The sequence below is a fragment of the Parus major genome, chromosome 2, assembly GCF_001522545.3.
Source record: "Parus major isolate Abel chromosome 2, Parus_major1.1, whole genome shotgun sequence".
Taxonomy (NCBI): domain Eukaryota; kingdom Metazoa; phylum Chordata; class Aves; order Passeriformes; family Paridae; genus Parus; species Parus major.
Window position 1 is genome coordinate 99,497,486 of NC_031769.1, and position 21,206 is coordinate 99,518,691.

Genomic DNA, 21,206 nt, shown 5'->3' on the forward strand with positions numbered 1-21,206 from the left:
GATGTAGCAGTGAAACTTTCTATAGCAATTGATTTTTCTTGACAATAAACCTTCTTTTTCACATTCCTGAGGGATTTTATACAAAATGGGAAGTCACACAGTGCCACAGAATTTCTAGTAATCTGCTCAGATGTAATTCCTAGGCTCCTGTACAGAGCTAAGTCCACCAGTAGCACACCTTGTATTGGTTTCAGGTGCGGGGTTCCTGAAGAAGAGAAACAAAACAACCTATTTTTTCAATCCAGATGAGGTCAGTTCACTTAGTAATCCAGTATGTGATGCACTCCCTCTTCCTGCGTGGTGTGCTCTGCCCTTCAGATGTCTTTTTATAGAACCTTCCTCTTTGACTTAGTCAAACAATTAATCTCTCTTCATCTTGACAGAGACAGTTAACTTCTTTCCCCACTAATATGCTCTGTGAACTACCTCCAGTGTTTTGTTATTATTTTTGCAGTCCAAAACTACGTGGCTATATCCAGACTCAATGGCACAAGAGATATATACACAGAGCTATTGGAGTCTCTTTAACTGAGTGCCAACTTGCATAAAACATGATTTAAATGTAAATAATGTGATGGAAAAGATTACACAGACCGTGTCACAAGTTTGTATTATGTAGTACTGATGAATAAACAGTATAAATATTTCAGAAGAATTCTTGTGAGGGTTTATTGTTGGTTTTTTTTTTATTTTGGATTTTGAGATGCTTATGAAAGTTTGAGTACTGTGAGATTGTGATGCTTGCTTGGTAGTTCTGTGAAGAGAAAACCAGTGGTTTGGGCTCAGTATTTTTCTGGAGAACAAAATGAGAGGAACAGTAGCTGCAGTTGCCTTGGAACTACAGTAGCTTGTGTAAGAATAAAGTAGAACAAGATGATTTGCAATGGAGATGACTTTTTTGTCACCCAAAATTTGTAGTGTTAATGTGCAATTGTTTTGCAAAGATAATTTTTCCAAGGTGGGGGTAGGAAACTAGCATGTTTGGTATCACAAGGTAGAGTTGGAAGAATAAACTTCACTTGTAACATGCTAAGTGACAACTTTTGATCTCCAGATATTGAGATAACTGATATCCTTATACCTTAGGGATTAGATATAGGGTGTCCTGCTTCCAGCTGGGACAGAGTTAGTTTTCTTCTTAACATCTGGCCCAGTGCTGTGTTTTGGATGTAGTGTGAGATCAATGCTGATAACACACTGATGTTCTGGTTGCACTGCTTACTCTAAGCCCCAGGTATTTTCAGTGTCTCGTGCTCTGCCAGGGACCAGGTGAAGAAAGAAGCTGGTGTGGAACATGGGCAGGACAGGTGTCCTGAAGCAGCCAGAGGGATATTCTGTGCCATAGGGAGGTCATGTTCAGTCTACAAACTGGGGAGAGCTGGCTGAGAGCCACCAATCACTGCTTGGGGATGGGATGGGCATTGGTCAGTGCATGCTGAGCAACTGTGTTGTGCATTACTTGTGCTTCTTGGGTTTCATTACTTTCTCTCTTTTCCTAAAATTATTAGTGCTGCTACTGCATTTTACTTTTTTTCAAGTATTATATATATATATTATTATTATTACTACTACTATATTTTACTTTATTTCAGTTAATAAAATGTGCTGGTCTCAATCCCCAGTTTTTACCTTTTCTTCCAGTTCTTCTCCCTGTCTCACCAGTGTGGGGTGGAGGGGTGACTGAGCATCTCTCTGGTGCTTAGCTACTGACTGGGGTTAAACCATGGCAAAGGGGATGGCTGGTTTAGTCTATTTAACATATGTACATGTATCACTTTTACAAAAATTGTTATTTTTATTAGAAAGATATTCTTTGGGTTTTTCTTTTTCTGGTGCTACTGCTGCTTGTGTTTCAGGAACATTTGGCAGGAAAAAAAAAAAAGAAAAAAGAAGGCTCCAGGAATAGCTAAAGTGCAGCATTCAGAATTGATTTCTGCTTATTATAACCTTGATCCGCTGCATCTGTGTATCACTCTCCTGCCTCCAAAAAACCACCCAAATATTTTACTTTAGTTTCTTTGAAAAGTAGTCATATGCATCTTCAGAGTCCCATGGACTGTCTCAGTAGTACAAAGTCTGGTTTCCTTGATTATTCCTTCAGCTGTACAGACACAGACTGTAAAATTACCTCCTCTTGCCTAGCTTGTTTTGCATGATGTTTGATTTCTGGTGATGTGTTTCATGCCCCCATGCCTGAGGGCAGTCCTCTTTGGCCATGAAGAAGTGTCCATGGTGACATGGATTTTAACATGTGTCATTTTCCGGGTTTATAGACAAATGGATTATGTGTTGAGACGAATAATTAAAGCATTTAAAAAAGATATATTGTCTTTCTTGGTATTCCAGAGAATTATCTTTGTCTTTAGTTGTTCTTAAGAGGATGGTTAGTAGTTACAAAGAGGTTAGTTCAAGACCACTGGAATAATAGCAGTATTGTAGTGCTATTTAAATGTATTGTTTTCCTTGTTTTGGTTAGCAGACCTGATGCTTCATTTTGAAATAATCCTGGGCTAGGGTTTTGTTCTTTCTCCATTTTCACTAGAAGATGGTCTTAACTTTCAGATTAATAGATCTGAATTCAAGAAATGTGGGTAAATCCATTTAATTCTGTACAAATCTAACAAAAACAGAAGAATTTGACTCTGTTGTACTTAAGGGAATGGAAGCTTGCCCAGGTTAAAGGCTTTAGGATTTGGCTCCATGTTTATTTTAAATCCTCATTTCCCAGACATAAACTGTTCTTCTAATAGAAGCATCCAGATATTTGAGAATATGCTGCAATTGTATTTTTGTATGCTCTGGATGTACTTTGACTAAGGAGAAACAGCAGATGTTTGAACCACGAAATGTACTTTCCTAAGGCAAACCTTTCCCATATTGCAGGAACGTAGCATACCTACCTAGTGGAAAGGCTGGTTATTGTTTTGAGGGGAATTTTGGCATTCCCAAAAGGAAGAATCAAGCATTAGAGATACAGGCTCCATCTTTTTGCCCAACTTTGAGGTTAAATTTGCTAATCAAATGAAAAATGTGGGATTGGAAGGGTCGAGAATAAATCTCAATACTGAACTAAGAAAAAACTGACCTAAAATGACAGATACATTTTTAATTATTGTATCTGAGATGGTCTGTCATTTTTAGTACCAGGTGTAGCTTCTATAATATTGCTTGTGGGTTTTTTTTCAGTAAAATAAGAAGTGCAGGTGGCTGAGGTGGAATGTTTGGGTACAATTAGTGCCCAGGTTTGACCATAATTAAAGATTTCTTTGAGTCCAGAAGTTCTGATATTGAAAGAAGCATTGATTTAGAGCTCATAGATTAATTTTTGGCCTATAAATTTTCTTTTTTTACATAAGCATAAAAATGCAAAAAACTTTTAGATGTTGAATTTGGAGGGAAGTGATGTTTCCGCACTCACAGCATCTGAAGCTAATTTCAAATCTACTGATTCTGCTGCCTGCAAATAAACTGAAAGTCTGATTCAACATCTGGGCAGGTATTATTTTTGGAAATCCTGTGGATGACTGAAAAAAAATGGAGTAGAGGACCCACTTTTCTTTACTCCTTTGCACAGGATTTCTGGAGGAGAATGGAAGCTTTCTTCTGTTGAATTTATTATGCAGAGATCTCACAAAAAAGGGTGGGGGTCAGATTCAATTGCCAACTTTTCCTAACCTCAAAACAGGATGTGCTCCCCTCCTTCCTTCCACTCTAGAACTCCATGTAATAATCAAAGCATTCATGCTTGTTCCAATCTGCATTTTAATACTTGTCTTTTTTTAAGCTCTTCAAATATTTCTTAGCTAAAAGTTGATAAATGACTTTTGGCTTACCTGGCTGGCATTCATGTGCTGGAAGGTGATTGCATTTTTGGCAGGAGAGATGAGCTAAATTAATGAAATGTATAAATTGACTTAGTAGTTTGTCTCATGCATAATCACAGATATGTTTTGCATGTTTTCTAAATCTGGAGTTAAAACTGTAACTCTGTTTGGGCAGGCACATTGATTGCATTGCTGTTTATGCCCTGTATGATCATCCACAAAAGCAGCCTTGTTGGGCTGTACAGTGCAGGGTGAAGTTCACAAAACACTTCAGAGATAAGAATTATTCTTATCAAGCTTGACTCAAGTTGTCTCCAGACACCAAAATAACATTTCTTCTTTGGGATATGTTGGACTACAGCTCCCATTTTCAGATGAAGCCATTCAGTATTTGGCCCCTTCTGGAACTGCTTTTTTTAATTCTTGCACTTTTGGCTAAAAGAGACCAATTTACCAGTTTCTTGTCTGCTGATTGAGAGAGTGAGAACATGGCACACACAACTGTTGTCTTGCCATGCCAGTAAATGGATTTGAGCTAAAAATCTCTTTGCTTTTAAAAATTACACGCACAGACAAAACAGTATTCTTGGACATTATGAGATGGTCACATTTTTTGCATCTAATATTGTTGGTTAAGGGTCACTTAGCACAGTGCAAAAATATTTTTAAAGGACAGGTTTCTAGCTGGTTGTTCCTGTTTTCAGAAGGAGTTTGGTATGATGGATTTGAGTTACTGCGATTGATCAGATTACAGTGGTTTATGAGCAAGAAGAGTATTTTGTCTAAGGCACAAGCAAGTTCAGCTACTAGATTGTGGATACTGGTAAAGCTGGTGAATTCATCTGCTTTTGCTGGAACAGTCCTGGGAAAGAGGACAGAAATGTTTGTGTAAGGAGTGCAGGATCAGGGTATTTACTGGGCTGATTTGGATGAGCTCCCTGGGTTTCCTGTGTTTCTTTGTAGTTCAGGTAAACCAAGCATCAGATTCTGTACTATTAACCACTGAAGGCAATGATCAGATCGCTTTGACTCATTGTATAATGTTTGTTGAAATTTTATCCTTTAAATTTGAGCTGGTTTTTTATTGTATTGCTGTGAATTGGAGGGAAGAGAGTAAGATGAAGGGAAAGACTTCAATGACTGTTAGTTGAGAAGAAAAGGAAAACCACCCAATGGTTTGGAGTTAAGTATGACTTACACTGCATCTATTGATCTTTTCTTAAAGGTTAATATATTATTTGAGTGATACCAACAGTTCAAATTTAAACCAGCCTGTTGGCTTAAAACACAAGACTCCCAGGAAATCAAATGCGCCATTTTTTATAATGGGTATAATGTTGCACTTTTTTTTTTTTGAGCTTGTTGAAAGTTGACGTGCTTATTCAAAATGCAGAAATAAACAAGATACAGCTGAAAATACAGAGGCATTGATACTAGATTTATGATTTCCTGTAAATATATTCTCACAGTTGTTTTCCATTTGAATGAAGGGGTCTATGGCTACAGGGCTATCCCCTTTTAAGATCCCATGTAAGGCTGCTAATAAATGCATTTGGACACAGGTAAGGAGCATTAAGACTCTTATCTTGAAGGGTGGAAACAGTTTTGGCCCCCTGTGCTGGAGCTGAATTGTTGAACTGATCCTTATCCCTTTACCACCTGCAGTTTCTCAAAAGGTGTGATTGTATTTGGCACATGTTCATTTCTTCCTGAGAAGTGCTCAGATGCTGCAGTGCAGCACAGCATATTGTGACAAGTAGAGTTAGAACTTGTGACTCAGTCTATGATGTTTTCAAACAGAAAGTGACACAAATAGAATGGGGAGATCTACCAGAAAAACAATGTGAATATTATTAGGGGAGTATTTTGGGCTTAAGTTTCTTGTGAATAAAAAAAAAATAAATAGTGACTTTAGAGTAAAGTCTTGCTTTTATATATATCTAACACCACTTAGGAAGAGAGGCAATAATAAATTTTTGTGGTGTGGTTGTGTTCTTGGAACTGCAGGTTTAGGCTTGGGAATTTGGGTTCACTTTGCTGCAGGACTGTCATGTAAATGTAGTCAAGTCAAGCAATTTTCTCTGGGCTGGTTTCTTACCTGTATAAACTAGATAAGGATATTTCCCCTTTTTCTACTGTGAATAGTCTTGTGCACTGAAGTTTTCTGCTCTGTAATGTTCTTTGGTAGTCTGGGGACAGTGAAGCCACACTCTATTTTTTGTTGAGGATCGATGTTTTTACGAGTAGACCGTGATGCCCTAAAGAAAGGATAAATATTTTCTGTTCCTGCTCATGATCTGTTCTTGTTAGGTATTCACACTTAACTCCAGCTTACTTTAGCATATGTTGGTAACAGGATCCTAATTTATTTATGCTACCAATTAAGACGATGGGAGTTTTGCTGTTAATACGCATTTATTCTGATCGAAGAGCTGAAAAGGCAGCCTTGGCAATTGTGTGTTTGTTTATAAAGGGTATATTTTCTGGTAGCTATAATGGAATAACTTGGAAGTTTTAGATTAAAAAAATTAGTTCTCAAAATTGTTTAGTGACAAAGAGCAAGAAAATTATGTGGGAGCAGCGAATATTCAAAATTAACTATAATGATGCATTGAAGTGCTTTTAGAAGTGGATAGCTAATTATGAGAGAGAAGGGAATCTTATATGAATGGATAAAACAGGAAAAAGTTCACATTTCCAGCATCATCTCCCCTGATTTCAAACTGAAAAATAGTTTTCATTTTCCTTTGGTTTAAAAAAAAAAACAACTAAACAAACCACAACTAATTTATTTCCGTAAATCCTTTTTATAATTATTATTGTTATTGCTCCTACTTTTAGGAAAACTTTCTCTTGCCTCTGTGGTAAATGAACTTTCCAATAACATAATAACAGAGCATCATTGCTGAGTTAGGTATCTCTCAAGCTTGTTCGTAGCTGCTGTTTTTCTTTCTGCAGCTTTATATTCCCACTTCCATCACTTAAGACCATGTGGTGAGGGATGAAGTTAGTTATTTTCAAGCATGACAAATAAGAGTACCCCTGACACACTGACTGGCTGTTACACATTGGTCTAACTGTTAATGAAGAGAATCATTGTGTTTGAACAAACCCCAGCATTCTACTTAATCTGGCACTTTTCTGGAGCTATAAACTTCATCCAAGACTAATTCTGGTCAGTTTGCTCATAAAGACCACTTTGAAATCCATGTTTGTGTTCTCAGATGGTATAAATTTTTTTGTCAGTTGACTGACAAATATACTTTATTAACCAGATAAAAATTGGAATTGCTCATAAATAAAATCACAGGGATTATGTAAGCCTTTACTGCTGTTATCATCACTGTATGTAGAGCTCTTGTCTGTAAGGGATCATTGCCTGCCCTGTAGAGATTGTAAAGAAAAACAATTTTTATTTTTTTTTAAACTTGAAAGACAGCTTGGTGTTTATATATTTCTTAAATTTTTGGGATATGTTTAAATCAAATTTAATGTGCTCTTCACTAAGTTTTAATCCTTCAGGATGTATACTTTGGCTGTTTTTCAAGAACAGATCTTCTGAGATTCTCAGTGGACTCATTTCTCCAAATTTGAGATCTTGCTCAATCAAAAAGAAGCTGAGTTTTTGTTTGTTTGGTTTTGCTGTTTGTTTTTGCTGTTTGGTTGGCTTTTTGGTTGGTTTTTTAGGTTTTTTGTTTTAGTTTGGTTTTCCTTAAATGAGATAAGTACAATATTGTGCTTTTTGAATGAAGATTCATGTTGAGACCCTTAAATTTACTGTACCCATCTCCTTGTGTTCAGAACATGCCTAATGATGACAAGTTTTTGTTCTCTGTCTTCCCCTGGAACAAAAAAATCCTTTACTTTGCAACTGGCTAAGCTGAGAGCCCCAGAAGTTCTATAGTGGTGAGCCCTGGACACTGATTTCCCTGTTGGGATGACTGTTTTATTTTTTATTCTGGTAGGATGCTGCATAATACTATTTGGTGTCTTCAGGACAGTGGCTTGACTCCAAAGGAATACGTAGTCAGACTTTATATTGAGCCTAGATATAAACAGATTAGAATTACTAACTGCGTGGGAAGTTTGCTTCAAGTTAAACTTCTTCTTAACTTCCCACATTCAAATATTCTTGGACAAGGACACAATGGTTTGTTTTATAAACATGAAAGAGGTATTAAATCATTTTGAATTTCCAGTCTTGCTCTTAAAATTTGGCTGAGAGCTTATCAAAAGTCTGGGGGAGTTTCTTCAAAACATAGTCCCGGGGAAGAAAACATTGCTACAGATGCTGTACAAAAGAAAATCGATACATGGAAGAAGGCCTCCCACATGTACAGGAGATTTGGCAGCCTGAAGGGAGTGCCATAGATTGCAGCTCCTTGAGTGTAGGGAAAGTTTCTTGAATGTGCAGAAGCAGATGCAGACGTGCCCTGTGCTTTCTGGGGAATGTTACTACTTGAAGTAAATGCACAATTAAGATTTATTTTTTATCTTAAATTTCTATATGGAGTAATTACAATAAAATAACTATTACTTTGCTGTGTGAAAACTGGGCAAGACCACGGTTCTGTCTGAATGATGGTCATCGGAATGATGTTTTTCATTCAATGTTAGATAAGTGTTGCATTTGAAACCTGCACTAAAATGTGTCTGTGCCAGCAGAACTCTCTTGCAGAATCTGTGGTCATGTGCACATGAAATTTCATTTGGAGTCAGAGAAGTTTAAGTACTACTTCTCCAGAAAAGGCAATCTTAATGATCAGATTAGATATGCAGATTATAAGCAACCTTCTAATGTATCCATGGGTTCTGTGACTCTTTTAGTTCTTCAGGTTCCTTTCCTGATTCCGAGTTACGCGAAACCGTTTGCAAGACAATTCATGGCATTCCTAAGTAGATTCCTGTAGTAGTTCAAAATCTCCTTTCAATGAAAGTTACCTCATGTATTTGTAAGGAGAGAGAAATACACAGTTCTTCAAACAAAAAGGGATTTATTATTTTATAGAAGCAACATCAGCTTGGAATAGGGACATTGCAAGATGCTTGTATCTCCTTTTTGCACTTGATGATATCCTGGAGCTACCTATTTTTAAAAATTCTGTTTCCTTTGGTAAACACTGTGCCTTTGTAGCGCTGTCTAAAATGCGCCTTCATCAGATTTATAGCTTGCAGTTGCAATCCTCTGGGTCTTTTTTATTCAGTGATGGACCAAGAAAGGAAGTTTATGTATCCTTTTCTCTACTGGAATAAATAATGGCAGAGTTTCAAACTCTGCATTCGTATTTGTAACTTCACTAATGACACTCATATTTTTCAGTGTTAACGCCTCTCTGATGTTTAATCATGTTTATATTCCTCAGAGGTATATATCTGGGTTAGTTTTTAGCACGTCATTCTTCTGTCAGCGTTTTTTAGAACTGATATCAGGGCAAGCAACAGATGGTGAAAAAAAATTACTTAGTTCTTTCTGCATCGTATCAGTCTGTCAATTGCCTTATGGTGATTTATGTACTTTAAAAGACAATGAGTGTGAATGGTGGTGGGGGAATGGTTATATATGCTGAAATTCACACTTCAGGTTGCTGGAAACATCTGACTGGATAGCTGTTCCCGGTGTCTGTAGCTTCTTAGCAGCTGTAAATGAAGGAAGGTCTCAGTCCCTTTCTGCTCATGGAGGTCTCTCTGTCGCCCAGCTCTCTCCACATCTTCCCCTGCTTGATGTTGTGTTTAGCAGTAGCACTGTGTGACATTTGATTGTCATCTGTGTTCTGAGTTTGCTGTTATTTTTAGTCTGAGTCTTGACAGGGTTATGCAACAGCAGAACCAGACTACTGTCTCCAGATGTCTGGGGTAATGGGAACATGCTTTTCTCATCCCATGAAAATGAGTGAGGAGCAGAGTTATTTCTTTAGCTCCCAGTTACTTTCCTAGAGAGAGGAGCTTGGAGACAGAAGAGCTGTTGCTGAAGTAAGGGTGAGAATGCAGACAGTGTCCCTTCTGCGGGCAGCGACCTCAGTGGAGGAATAAGAAGACATCTTCTTTCGCTTCCCAGATCAATAAATAAACTTAGTTTCAGTTGGCACTGAAATTGAAATGAGCTACAACGTGAAGCTTATCTTTCTAATGGGAAAAAATACCAATGATGGTGTCCATCATGTTTTTTAATTTGGAAATATTTGTGTACTTAGTCATGGCAGTAAAGTGTATTGAGACAGATTTGCTCGTGAAAGTGGATATGGCTTTAAAATACTTTATTCTAAGTAAGATGATGATTGTGGTATGGTTATACTTCAGATCTTTTGTTCATTTTCTTGCTGTCAAATACAGCTGGGCAACACAGCTCCTGTTCATAAGCACTGAAAGAAAGTGGTGAACAAGGTGTTTTGTCTTCTCCTCCCTCTGAATGATTCCCAGGCAATATTTGGCACAAAGTTAAAATCTGTTCCAGATGGTTTCTGATGGAGAGAGAGCTTACTAAAACTGCTGCTTGGAGAAATAGAGGAAAGGTGAGAAAAATCAAAGGGGAAAAAAAAAAAATCACCAAGCCCTTACAACACTGCTCACTCTCTAGCAGTTCTCCCTCCTGACAGGTGAAAAAATGTGATTGTAGAAATGTTGACATGAACCAAAAGCATCCTATTTATCTGTTTATCAAAGTGTTCATGCTTTTGTTTGTTTGGGTTTTTTTGTTTGTTTGGGTTTTTTTGGCTTTTTTTGGGTATTTGTTTTGTTTTTTTTCCCAAAAAAGAAATTTTTTGTCTCTGGGCATAGCACACAGTGCAGCCCTGTGTTGAAATGCTGGCTCAGGAGCAGGGTGGGGAGTGGTGTGTGTTAGCACGGCGTTATCAGCTGGGCTGTTGGATGTGGAGGGAGGATGCAGGAGGGAACTTGTCCTGAGCAGACACAGTTCTGCACTGCACACCAGAGGCTGTGACCATTATTTTGCTCTAAAGGGATGGTAAAATTGCATGCTTTTCACTTAACTGTCTTGCATAGCAGTGTATCATTCTAATCTCACCTGTCACAAGTGTTATTTTAGGTGCAATTACTCAGAAGTGAGACCAAAACTATGCCAGGAGTTAATTCCCTGGGCACTATGCCTATCAGATACATGTCATTCTGAGAAGGTATAATTTTTGAAGAGGAGCATTTTCAGTCACTATCACAGTTTTATTTTTTAAAATAGGTTGTTTGCAGCATAAACTAATTTTGCAATATGTGCAGGGTTTTTTACTGTTATTTTAAAGAGTCTTGGAGGAAAAAAATCTGAAAAAATTGGGATTTCTGAAACAAAAATTTGAAATATGAACTGTTAGAAGATATGAAAAGTAGCAATTTATAAAAGTAGCCTTTATTTTTCTGAAATGGTAATGCATATTTCTGATCAAGTGAACTTAATTTTTAATCTTCTTGGTTTTTTTATTACTACTGCATTTAGTTAGTAACAGCTATGTCAGGTAAAAGTGAGAAATCCTCAGAAATAAGATTTGCACTTGTGACTCTGAGTTAAATAGGGGATGTGTGGTTGCCTCCCACTTTGTACCTTAGTAGTCATTGACTCATAAATTTATGCAGCTGGTTGATCATCTTTGTGGGAGATTCAGCTCTGTGGGTGTTTAATACTTGGTCATTCTATCCTGCCAACAGTGAATGAGCTTCACTTTTTACTGCGTTAGTTTGTAAATAGTGCTCATAGGCAACAGAGCAAGCCATCTACAGCCTTCTGGGTCCTTGTTTCAATGTGAGATTAGGTGGGTTTTCTTCTCAAGGACACCCCTGCCTCTGGAGGCAGAGGCATCAGGAACTGTAAGGAAATACTGGAAGGCAGTTTGCTGCTATTTTACTATACTGCTACTGCACACGTGTTTGACTTCTGCTTAAATAATGCTGCATGCATGAATCTTTAAGAAAAGGAGAAAAAATTCTTGCTCCATTTCTTCTCACATTTGCTGGTTGATATCAAGAGTGAGTGTTACCAGGAATTAAAGAGCTTTATACATAAGGGCTATATGCAGAATGGAAATAAACCAGAAATTTCTCACCAGTTTTGACCTCTCCTCTTTGTATCACATTGTTGGAAGTACTTATCTGGCTGGTTAATGGAGGTGTTTTTTGTTGTTGTTGTTGGCTTGTTTTGATTTTCTTTAAACTCTTTTTCCTTGAAAAAAATAATTTATTTCCAGTAGTTCTCGTTCTGTAGAATTTAAACTGCCTTACCTTTTATTGTTTACTTACTTTTCCAAGCTCTTTTATAGATCATGTAGTCCATCAAGGAGCAGTGTAGGGCTCCATTCAGGTTTTTGGTGGTTTTCTCTGCAGCTTTTGTACAGTTTTGCTATAATAGGCAGTGAAGATGTTTAAACCATAAATTATAACATTTCAGTTTCTGACAGAAGGCTGTTTCCATATGGCCTGATGCTGGACCTACTTGCCTTGGTTGAGCAGCTCTTGATGTCCAGTAGGATGATAGGGGTAAAAAAACCCCTGACCAACCAAAAGCCCCCCAAACTTCCCCAGTTTAGAATATTCCAAAGAATGTGGGAACTGGCTGATAAGTGTCTTACTGGAGAGCAGCACAAGTGGAAAGGCCTAAATCATTGTGACATCAGGACAGTGCCTTCCTGATAAGAGGAATCTTAACTGTGTATCTTCCTGAAGGAGTTGACCACTCATTACACACATTCATGGATTGTCATGTGGAACACCTTGGTTTGGAGGTGGAGATAGATTTGCTTCAGCATTTGGCTTCTTAGGCTGAGCTTTGCACCAGAAGCTTTTCATCTGGGGTGTGTACCAGTGTTATACCTAGTAGCAAAAGCTGTCATCTGTAGCCTGTTTTACTCATCTGAACTTTGAGGTAACTGGGGATCTTTTCAGAATAATGAGGATATAGCAGATATTAACCATGTGATATCTAAGAAGAATTACAGCATTTCAGGCAGGAATCTGGTGCTGAGTTGTCCTGGCTTTGAGAGTTGGACACTTGGCCTCCTGGAGACTGAGAAGTTCCAAAGGTCCTTCAGCTGCTGGTTCCTTTTCCCTTCTGTGTTTTGGTATCTTATTTCAGATAGCTGTGTATAAGAATGAGTGAACAGCATCACCTCTGTCTTTTAGCCAACAACTGTTGCCTGGTCAGGGTTAGACATTTTTTTCAGCAGCACTTTTTCCAATTAATATTTTCACTGACTATATATTTTCTTGTGTTACTGGAAAAATAAGCACAAAAGTTAGACCAAATTTTAGTCTAAAGATACCATTTTTGAAGAATATCATTGCACAGCTTTCTTAATAATCTTGCAGCTGTAAAGTTAGAACAGGATGCAAACACCATGCAATATCCTGATGAAGGTAGAAGACACATTACTTCAGTGTAGTTGGCTGAATTAATTTCTTCTCATGCTAAAGCACATAAGAGTCTACATAGGATAACATTAAGAAAGATATATTATATCCTCAAACCTACAGTAAAAACATGTGAAATATATGGAAGAGATGTTTTTACTTATTTCTTGAACAGAAAAGGATATAACAAGCAATACATTAGTCTATTAACATTAATCACAGTGCTTTTTTTACTCAAGTAAATTCAGAAATAGTGAGTGGCTGGCTAATCCTGTTTTCACCTTCCTCCTTGTTTTCTGTTGTTGTGGCTTTTGACAGAATTCTAGTTTGTAAATGAGGAGTCAGTAGCCTTTTGGTGCTATGACTGCACTCTTGAAGGCTTTTTTTTTTCCAACATGTAGTTTCCACTTCTGAATTACATACTCTTCAATTTTTTTTGTGGAATAAAACTAAACACATCATTTATGAGGCTGTTTTTTATCTCTTCTTTCCAAGTTCAAGCTTATTGTGAACTTCTTTATTGTCCCTCACTTTGCTCTCTAGTATGTTTTTATATAACAGGTAAACCACCAGTTCTATGCAAATTATTCTCTTTAAGTGGAAGAAAAAAACCCGTTGGTATAAATATGAAATAATAATATGTAACAGCTGTTAGAATTGTACATGCAGAAACCTGATGTGTCTATGAAGAGATATTATATTTCTTCAAAGGCCTTCTACTCTGGCTAGCATAAAACAATGAAAAATAAATTCTAGAAGGACAAGGTTATCACGTGATGTATGATTTGCTGTTTTTTTTCCTTTGGAGATTCCTTTTTAATTTTGTATGGCACATGCTGTACATACCTATCTTAAGAATTAATTACGTTTTTTAGCTGGAAATCAATCTGTCCACTGCTGTGAAAGATAATAAAAATTATTAAAGGTTTGTACAACACCTTTTATTCTCTATACATTAAAACTGCAATGTTTAAAATAGCCACTAATGGATGGAGAAGTCAGTCCTACATGTTATGAAGTGCTCTTTTCTTCCTGTCTAAGGGAAGGTGCTTTAAAATACTTCAGCTGATACAAAAGAAAAGCAAGTTTGCTTCCAATTCTGTGTATTGTTAGCTCTTCTTTTTATGTCTTTTCCCAATTTTAATAACGGTGTATGATTGCTGTTATAAGCTATTATGTGAAGAGCAGCAGAACTTCAGAGGTGAAAATTACATTTCTGAAGTTTGGTTAATAGAGGCTGTTAGAAAACATGGTGAGATGTGGTTTGGAAGGAAGTCTGAAGATAGAAAGTGTGTATGGACTTTGCATGTATTTTTTTTCCAGTTTAAGGTGTTTTGTTCAGTGTTTGCTGTAGGCAAGCTCATCCTTTTAAAGCTAAGAAACTGAAGGGTCACTGTAAGGTACACAAGGGAAGGTTTGAATGGAAGTGTAATCTCCGTTACCAGTCCTGTTTATGCAGCAGTAGAGGAAAAAAATAAACCAAACTGTTGAGTACACAGCTCTAGGAATAGAAAGCAGTAAATTTTGAGGTAAATATAGTTCAAGGAAAAGTCATCTGAAATTAATTTTGCAAATCGATTAGACAATTTTGAGAAACAGTAACAACATAAAATGCTAAAATTACATTAATTTTGATACTGCAAACTGACCAATGTATCCAAAATACCCAGAAATTTCTATACCATCGGGTTTGCCAAGAAACTCATCTTTATAGGTGCTTTTTCTGTTGATGGAATTCCATTGATCTTAAATGGGACTTTCCATTGTTTTGGACATCTGTGTGCAATTTCTTTAGCAGAAGGAGACCTTTGTGGATACCAGAGGGAGTGTAGAGTATGGGTTCATTTTCTTTTTTGGGTTCTTTGTTGTTGCATCAGTGACAAACTGAAGCTGATTTTATGCTCTGCAACTTTTTCTAGATTTGAGTGTCAGAACTGAGGAATATGTATGTTTGACAAAATAATGATGCAGAGCAGTGCTAATATGTGAAAGCAGTGCAATTGTTTCCTATCTTTTATCTTGCTGAAATTATTTTCAGTCATTTACTCTTGTGCCTTAGCTTGCTAAGGCACTCATCTCTCTAGATACATATACTAGATGAGTGGAGATAAATACAAAATAAAAATATTGGAATAGTTGCAGTAGGGAATAGTAAGAATGTTGCACCTAGGTTTTGAGGGGTTTGATTCATAATTCTGAGAAATGTGTTTCTAGATCTCTTGCAACTGCTTAAATAAATACAGGTTTTCCAGGCAGTATCTAGCCAAGTTTGCTGGAGAAGGCTTTGATATAAATAGAGGTTCTAAATATTTGACACAGACTTGTTAGGAAGACATTTAGTGACTTCCAGCTGATGAAGGAAGACATTTAAAGCAGGCACTTGCTATTTTCTGTCTTGGTACTGGGAAACTGAGTGCTAAGTGCTCTACAAAAAGTGCAGCAAGCTCAGTCTTCAAGAAAGAAGAAAATTAGCATAATATTGCACTGAAAATAAGTAAGCTGTTTAACACTATTAAAATCTGGTTGACAGAATCCCAAAAATAACTGGATAGTAGTATTACCTTCTAATGTTATTATTCTGCTACCAGAATGACTGAGCACATCTTTCCCTCCCATTGAAATGGAAAAGCCTTCAGGCCGTAGAACAGCCTTAAACTACTATAGTATCTTTTCCTATGAATGCCACAGAACTTGTTCCCACCCCAAAATTAAACTTTAAAAAAAACCCAAAAACCCAAAAAGTTGATTTATGGATTTGTCCTGATATCAGGAGTGTTCTCTTTGCCATTCTTTCCAAGAAGGCCACTAATGACCACTGTACATCCTGTGCTCCTCTGTGGAGGACCCTGAGAGTGGGTGTATAATAGCAGAGCTGCCTCCTTCTTCTCAGGTGCATTGACTTTAGAGCTCTGATAATTGCTTGCAGAATTCCCCATGGGATAGGTCCTACATACTCTTATCTTGCAGGTTTTTAATAGTTACAATGTAGGTGTAAGTCTTCAGTTGGCCTTTAAAGGCTGTGGCAAAAAGAAAGCGTAGTAAGTGACAAGAGCAGTTCTTACAGGAAAATGAGAAGCTGCTCTTTTCTGATTTCACTCAGAAAAACCCTCTATCAAGCTTTGGTGGATTTTGTAGTCCTTGAAAGATACTTTTTTAAGGTTTATGGTAGAATCATATCAGTTCAGAAATAGAGAACAGGTGTTTCTTATTCTTCCTTCTTGCTAGGCACCCATGCATTTCACATGCTTCTTGGCCAAACTGCAGATGTGGGCTGTATGTCCAGAGTTTTCTTTCCAGGCTGTTAAGGAAATCAAATTAGTTACTCAAAACATTGGCTAGATTGAGAAATAAAAGTTGTAACTTTGGATTTACTGATAGAGAGATTTTGCAGTTTTGTTTTATAATTAAAGTGGACAGATGTGGTGGGGATGAGGACCAATTAATGCACAACTTGTTAACTCATTTGCACTATTGCTTCCAAGAAATTTCAGGAAGCGGTGTCTGGAGAAACTTCTTTTCTTTTGAAATACATGTTTCTGGCAAGGCTAAAGATGTATTTGTATTCCAAAACCAAATTGTTTTGGACATAGCTGAGAAGACTGTTGATACTAGTCTCCCTCACTGGGGATACTCAAGAACTATCTTGATGCAATCCTGTGCAGTGTGCTCTGGGATGACCCTACTTGAACAGGAAGCTTGGACCAGATGACCCACTTTGATTCCTTCCAACTTGACCTAATCTTTGATTCTAAGATTTATTATAAGTATAAACTTGAATACCTGAAAAAAATTGTTTAAAAAAGTGGTTGAAACTGGGTAAATCATAAACTCCAGTGGGAAATGCTTTGTGTCATTGAATTTGATTTTGTCAGGCCAGTAAAACAATATGTTGTTTTTCTTTTCTTTCATTGCAGCCTGTGCTTTCCGTTACAATGGGCTCTCCTTTGTCTACCTCATCTACCTCCTGCTCATTCCTCTGTTTTCAGAACCCACAAAAGCAACGATGCAAGGTGAGAAGTTCATTGCTTCATTCTTCAGAGTCTGTGGTGCGCAGCGTACATGCAAAAACTTTGGTGTAGTAGAAGGTGAAGTTCTGAGAGTTTCCCCCTCATTATCTGAGTTCTAATACATACTGTAAATTCCCTGATGCTATAGTTTCACAATATTCTGGCTTTGGTTCTCAAGGACTTCCAACCATACTTGCCCCAAATTGCATCGGGGCTGTCTGATAGCACTACTGGGCATTCCTTTTTATGGCTTTATTACCTCTGGAATACTGACTGGTCTGGGTGAAAAATGAGTTTCAAGAACCCTCCCAAAGCCATCCTATCATAGATTGTGCCCCAGGTGTGAATTGGTAATTAATTATGAGAATTAAATTTGTTGTCAAATTTTTCATTCAATGGTATTTTAAGTACTTATTTAAACAGCTGTCATCCTGGCATTATACCTCTGCCTTAGCAAAAATAACTTGAAGGGCTTGCTGTTGGAGATGACAAATAACTGCATCAGGCATTCAAGCATTTCTGTCACATACAGAGGTGTGCCTTGTCTACAGTAAGAATGTAATGCTGCTGAAAAGGGTATTTACAGTCCCCTGTTAATGGGGGAGGAAAGGGCTTCCTTATAGGCTTGCTCAGGGCCCCATCAAACCTGGCCTTGAACACTTCCAGGAATGGGATATCCACAACTTCTCTGGACACCCTGTTTCAGTGTTTCACTACCTTCTGAGCAAAGAATTTCTTCCTAATATCTCATCCAAACCTGCCCTCTTTCAGTTTAAAACCATTGCCTGTTGTCCTGTAACTATCTGCCTGCTTGAAAAGTCCCGAGCCCTCCTTTTTATATGTCTCCTTAAAGTACTGGAAAGCTGCAGTGAGTTCTCCCTGGAGCCCTCTCTTCTCCAGGCAGAACAATTCCAGCTCTTCAATCCTGTCTTTGTAGGACAGGTGTTCCTGTCTTTTGGTGGGGATCCATACCAATCATGTGGGCTCAGTTTATGTTGTCTGTGTCCATAGCCAGTGGAACCAGGAAAAGCAGGCCTGAAAAATAACTTAAACAAGCATAAAAAGTGGGAAATCCCACTCATGGTGTGAGGCTGTCAGTCATTTTTATAGGGGACTATTACAAGGACAGTGTAAGCCTGGAACATCTGTGTCCAGCTGTGAGTTAGTTTCTTTAGAGATGCTAAAAGTATGAATTGAGAGGGAAACACTCATTGGGAATTTGGTTGCAGCTGCTAAGAAAATATGCAATTACCCTATTGGTTTTGTGTGTTTTACTTTTGCTGCCCCTTCTGTGTGTGCCCGGAGAAGTGATTGACAGGATAAACAGAGCCATTTTCTAGACGCCAAGAGTGGCAGTGGAGAGACATATAAATTCTCCTCTTTTCGAGTATAAAAAAGTCTATTTGAGTAGGACTAATTCCTGTGTGACTTAATAGAGTCATCTAGTTTGCATCACTGATGCTAGACATCTCTCCTCAGAGGAAAAGGCCTTCTTGGGACTTTGGATAGTTTCTCTGCATTGTGTATCCCATTGCATTGCACTTCACCTGAATGTCATGCTACGATGTGTTTGTCAGAATTAATTTCTTATATAAATTTAGTATTTCTGAGTGTACCCATTTTTCCCACTGTCCCTGTCACATTTCTAAATTGTGTCTGTGTGTAGGTCTATCTTTCTAGAAAGTTTCCAGGGTTTTTTTTTTTGGTTTTTTTCTTGTGTCCAGAAGACAGAAAAGAAAAAGGAAATGTTTTAGCTAAAACCAGTGAAACCACCAGTAAATCAGAGTCAAGAAACAAATAAACTTTACTGAAAAGAACCCCAAAAAATAACCCAAATATATGTTTATGTAGTTGTATTTTTCCCCTAATACTTCTGTTATTCAGATAGTATTTTTTTCCTGAAATTGTTTCTTTTGATTAAATTCTTTTTATTCTTTTGAACTTTCTAATTTTCCACTTATCTTTTCTTTCCTAATCATCTCCTGACACACTCAGCTCCTCATCAAAATCTCTGACCAGCATTCCTATCTCTTGCACTTTACAGTTACTGAATTTATGAAGCTTCTCTCCACCAAGCCAAAGGGTTTTACAGTGTAAAGAATTAGAAATTAATCTGAAATGGATGATGTCATGACATCTGCATTAATTTAAATTTTGACAGAAACTTAAAAGGTTAGAAACACTGGAGCAAAACTATTATACTCACATAGTTCAGATGGTGTTTAAAGATTAATGAGTAATTTTTTTTCCTTCTTCCCCCTAAAAATTTTAATCTTCCTAAAAAGATTAATTACCAAGATAAAGTAATCTTAATCCTTAAACATGAAGATATAAATCATTGTCTGTTTCTCTGCCTATGTTCCATGGATTAATTTCAATTCTAACTGAAGGATTTGTCTCCCGTACTGAAAAATAAGTTGGTATTTTACCTGTCAACATCTTAAAGCTAGCCTATGGAACATAGGCAGAGATAACTGTGTAAAAAGCATTCATTGCAAATAACATCTTGTCTACAGGAGTAACTTAAAACTTGACCAACTTTTCAAGGGTGGCTAATGGGAATAGTTTTCAAGACATTTACCTCTTTGCATGTGTAGTGAAGCCCTGTAATTTCAGCAGTAATTTTTCTATATGAATTATCTCTAAAATCAGGAGCTGATTTGTTACCTACTTCTCTGGCAATGACAAATACACAATAAATTGTGCAACAGCCAGGTTCCTAAGTGATTGTGACATTGTTCATATTTTTTTTTTTTCTTTTGTGTCCAATATCTACTGCAGTTGTGTCTTCATCCTTAATAAAGGCTCGTACATAATGTTTTTATAGGAATAATAAAACATGACAACATAGATTGGTCCTGTCTTGGGCCAGTGGCTCATTAACTGTACAAAATATCTGGTTTATGTGGCTTTTTTTTTCCCAGTAAGAGATGCGAGTTTGCATTTAGATAGGTTTTATTTTACTTTATTTAATTTCATATTTTTTGATTAATTAGACTCTGTAGCCAGTCATGTAAATAAAAAAAATGAGGGAGGGAATCGGTTAGTTTCACACATGGACTAGTCTTTTGCTCAGTCTGCTTATGTTAATGGCAAAAAGAATGCATTTTCTTCTGAATTAATACCCTGCTCAGGATAGCAAAACTTGTATCTCTGTTGTAAAAATGAACTTGGCACAGCACTCAGATCAGTAAAAACGATGTTTTAAAAATGTGTAGATTGATAAAATGATGAAATATAATCCAAAAAAATGTTAATTGGGAATTATTCTGAGTGTGGCTGAAATCGTAATGAAATGGAACAGTTGTTTTGCAGATATTAAAGGGTTTGTGTTTTGCAATAATCTGCACAGAATTGTAAGATGCAGAAGGATTGCAGTAAAAAATTTGGATCACCAAATACATTTTAAGGCTTTTCAGCAGAGAATTGATCCAAGTGAATATGGGAAAAAAATTTTTACAAACATTATTTTGAGTTTTGTATGACAGCAATGCCCCAGTGTGCACTCAGGAATTCTACGATGCACCTGTTTTACTAGCAGTCTTTTTACACTCACCTGCATTTGTTCTTTGAGTTTCACATTAACTTTAAGGGAAGTGCAACTTGAATTTTGACCTATTCTTTGGTAGATTTACAATACTCTTCAGTCAAATCAGATTTAAGTTTATGTGATTTTGAGGAGAGTTTCACCTGCATTTTACCTGCACAACAACAAAGATGATTTGTTTGTTTCTTGGAAAATTATTTCTTGCCTGTTATCTTTAAGTTATCATTAGAAAGTACTTTGGGCAGTGATAGAAATGCTGATTAAATTAGGTGGGAGAATTCTTTGGAATGTCTTTGAAACCACTGAGTTTCTTTGTACTAGCCCAAAGCATCAGTGTGAAGATATTTTTATAAGTTAGAAAATGCTGTTCAGCAATAAGAAATGGGATTTCTACTGGATTGGGCACATGTTCTTGGGCACATGCCAGGCTGCTACATAAACATTCTTTGACTTAAAACACTGCCTCTCAGCTAGGTTTCTCCA

At 37.1% G+C, this 21,206-nt stretch overlaps 1 protein-coding gene across 6 annotated transcripts in view; it reads left to right on the forward strand.

Annotated features, from left to right (window-relative positions):
• PIEZO2 (piezo type mechanosensitive ion channel component 2) overlaps positions 1-21,206 on the forward strand; it is a 298,221-nt gene that overhangs the window by 47,520 nt on the left and 229,495 nt on the right. For all 6 annotated transcript variants that reach the window (XM_033512210.1, XM_033512211.1, XM_033512212.1 and 3 more), the window contains one exon: positions 17,084-17,179. In XM_033512210.1, the coding sequence (XP_033368101.1) occupies positions 17,173-17,179 (7 nt within the window). In that variant the 5' untranslated portion in view covers positions 17,084-17,172. The remainder of the gene's footprint in view (positions 1-17,083; positions 17,180-21,206) is intronic.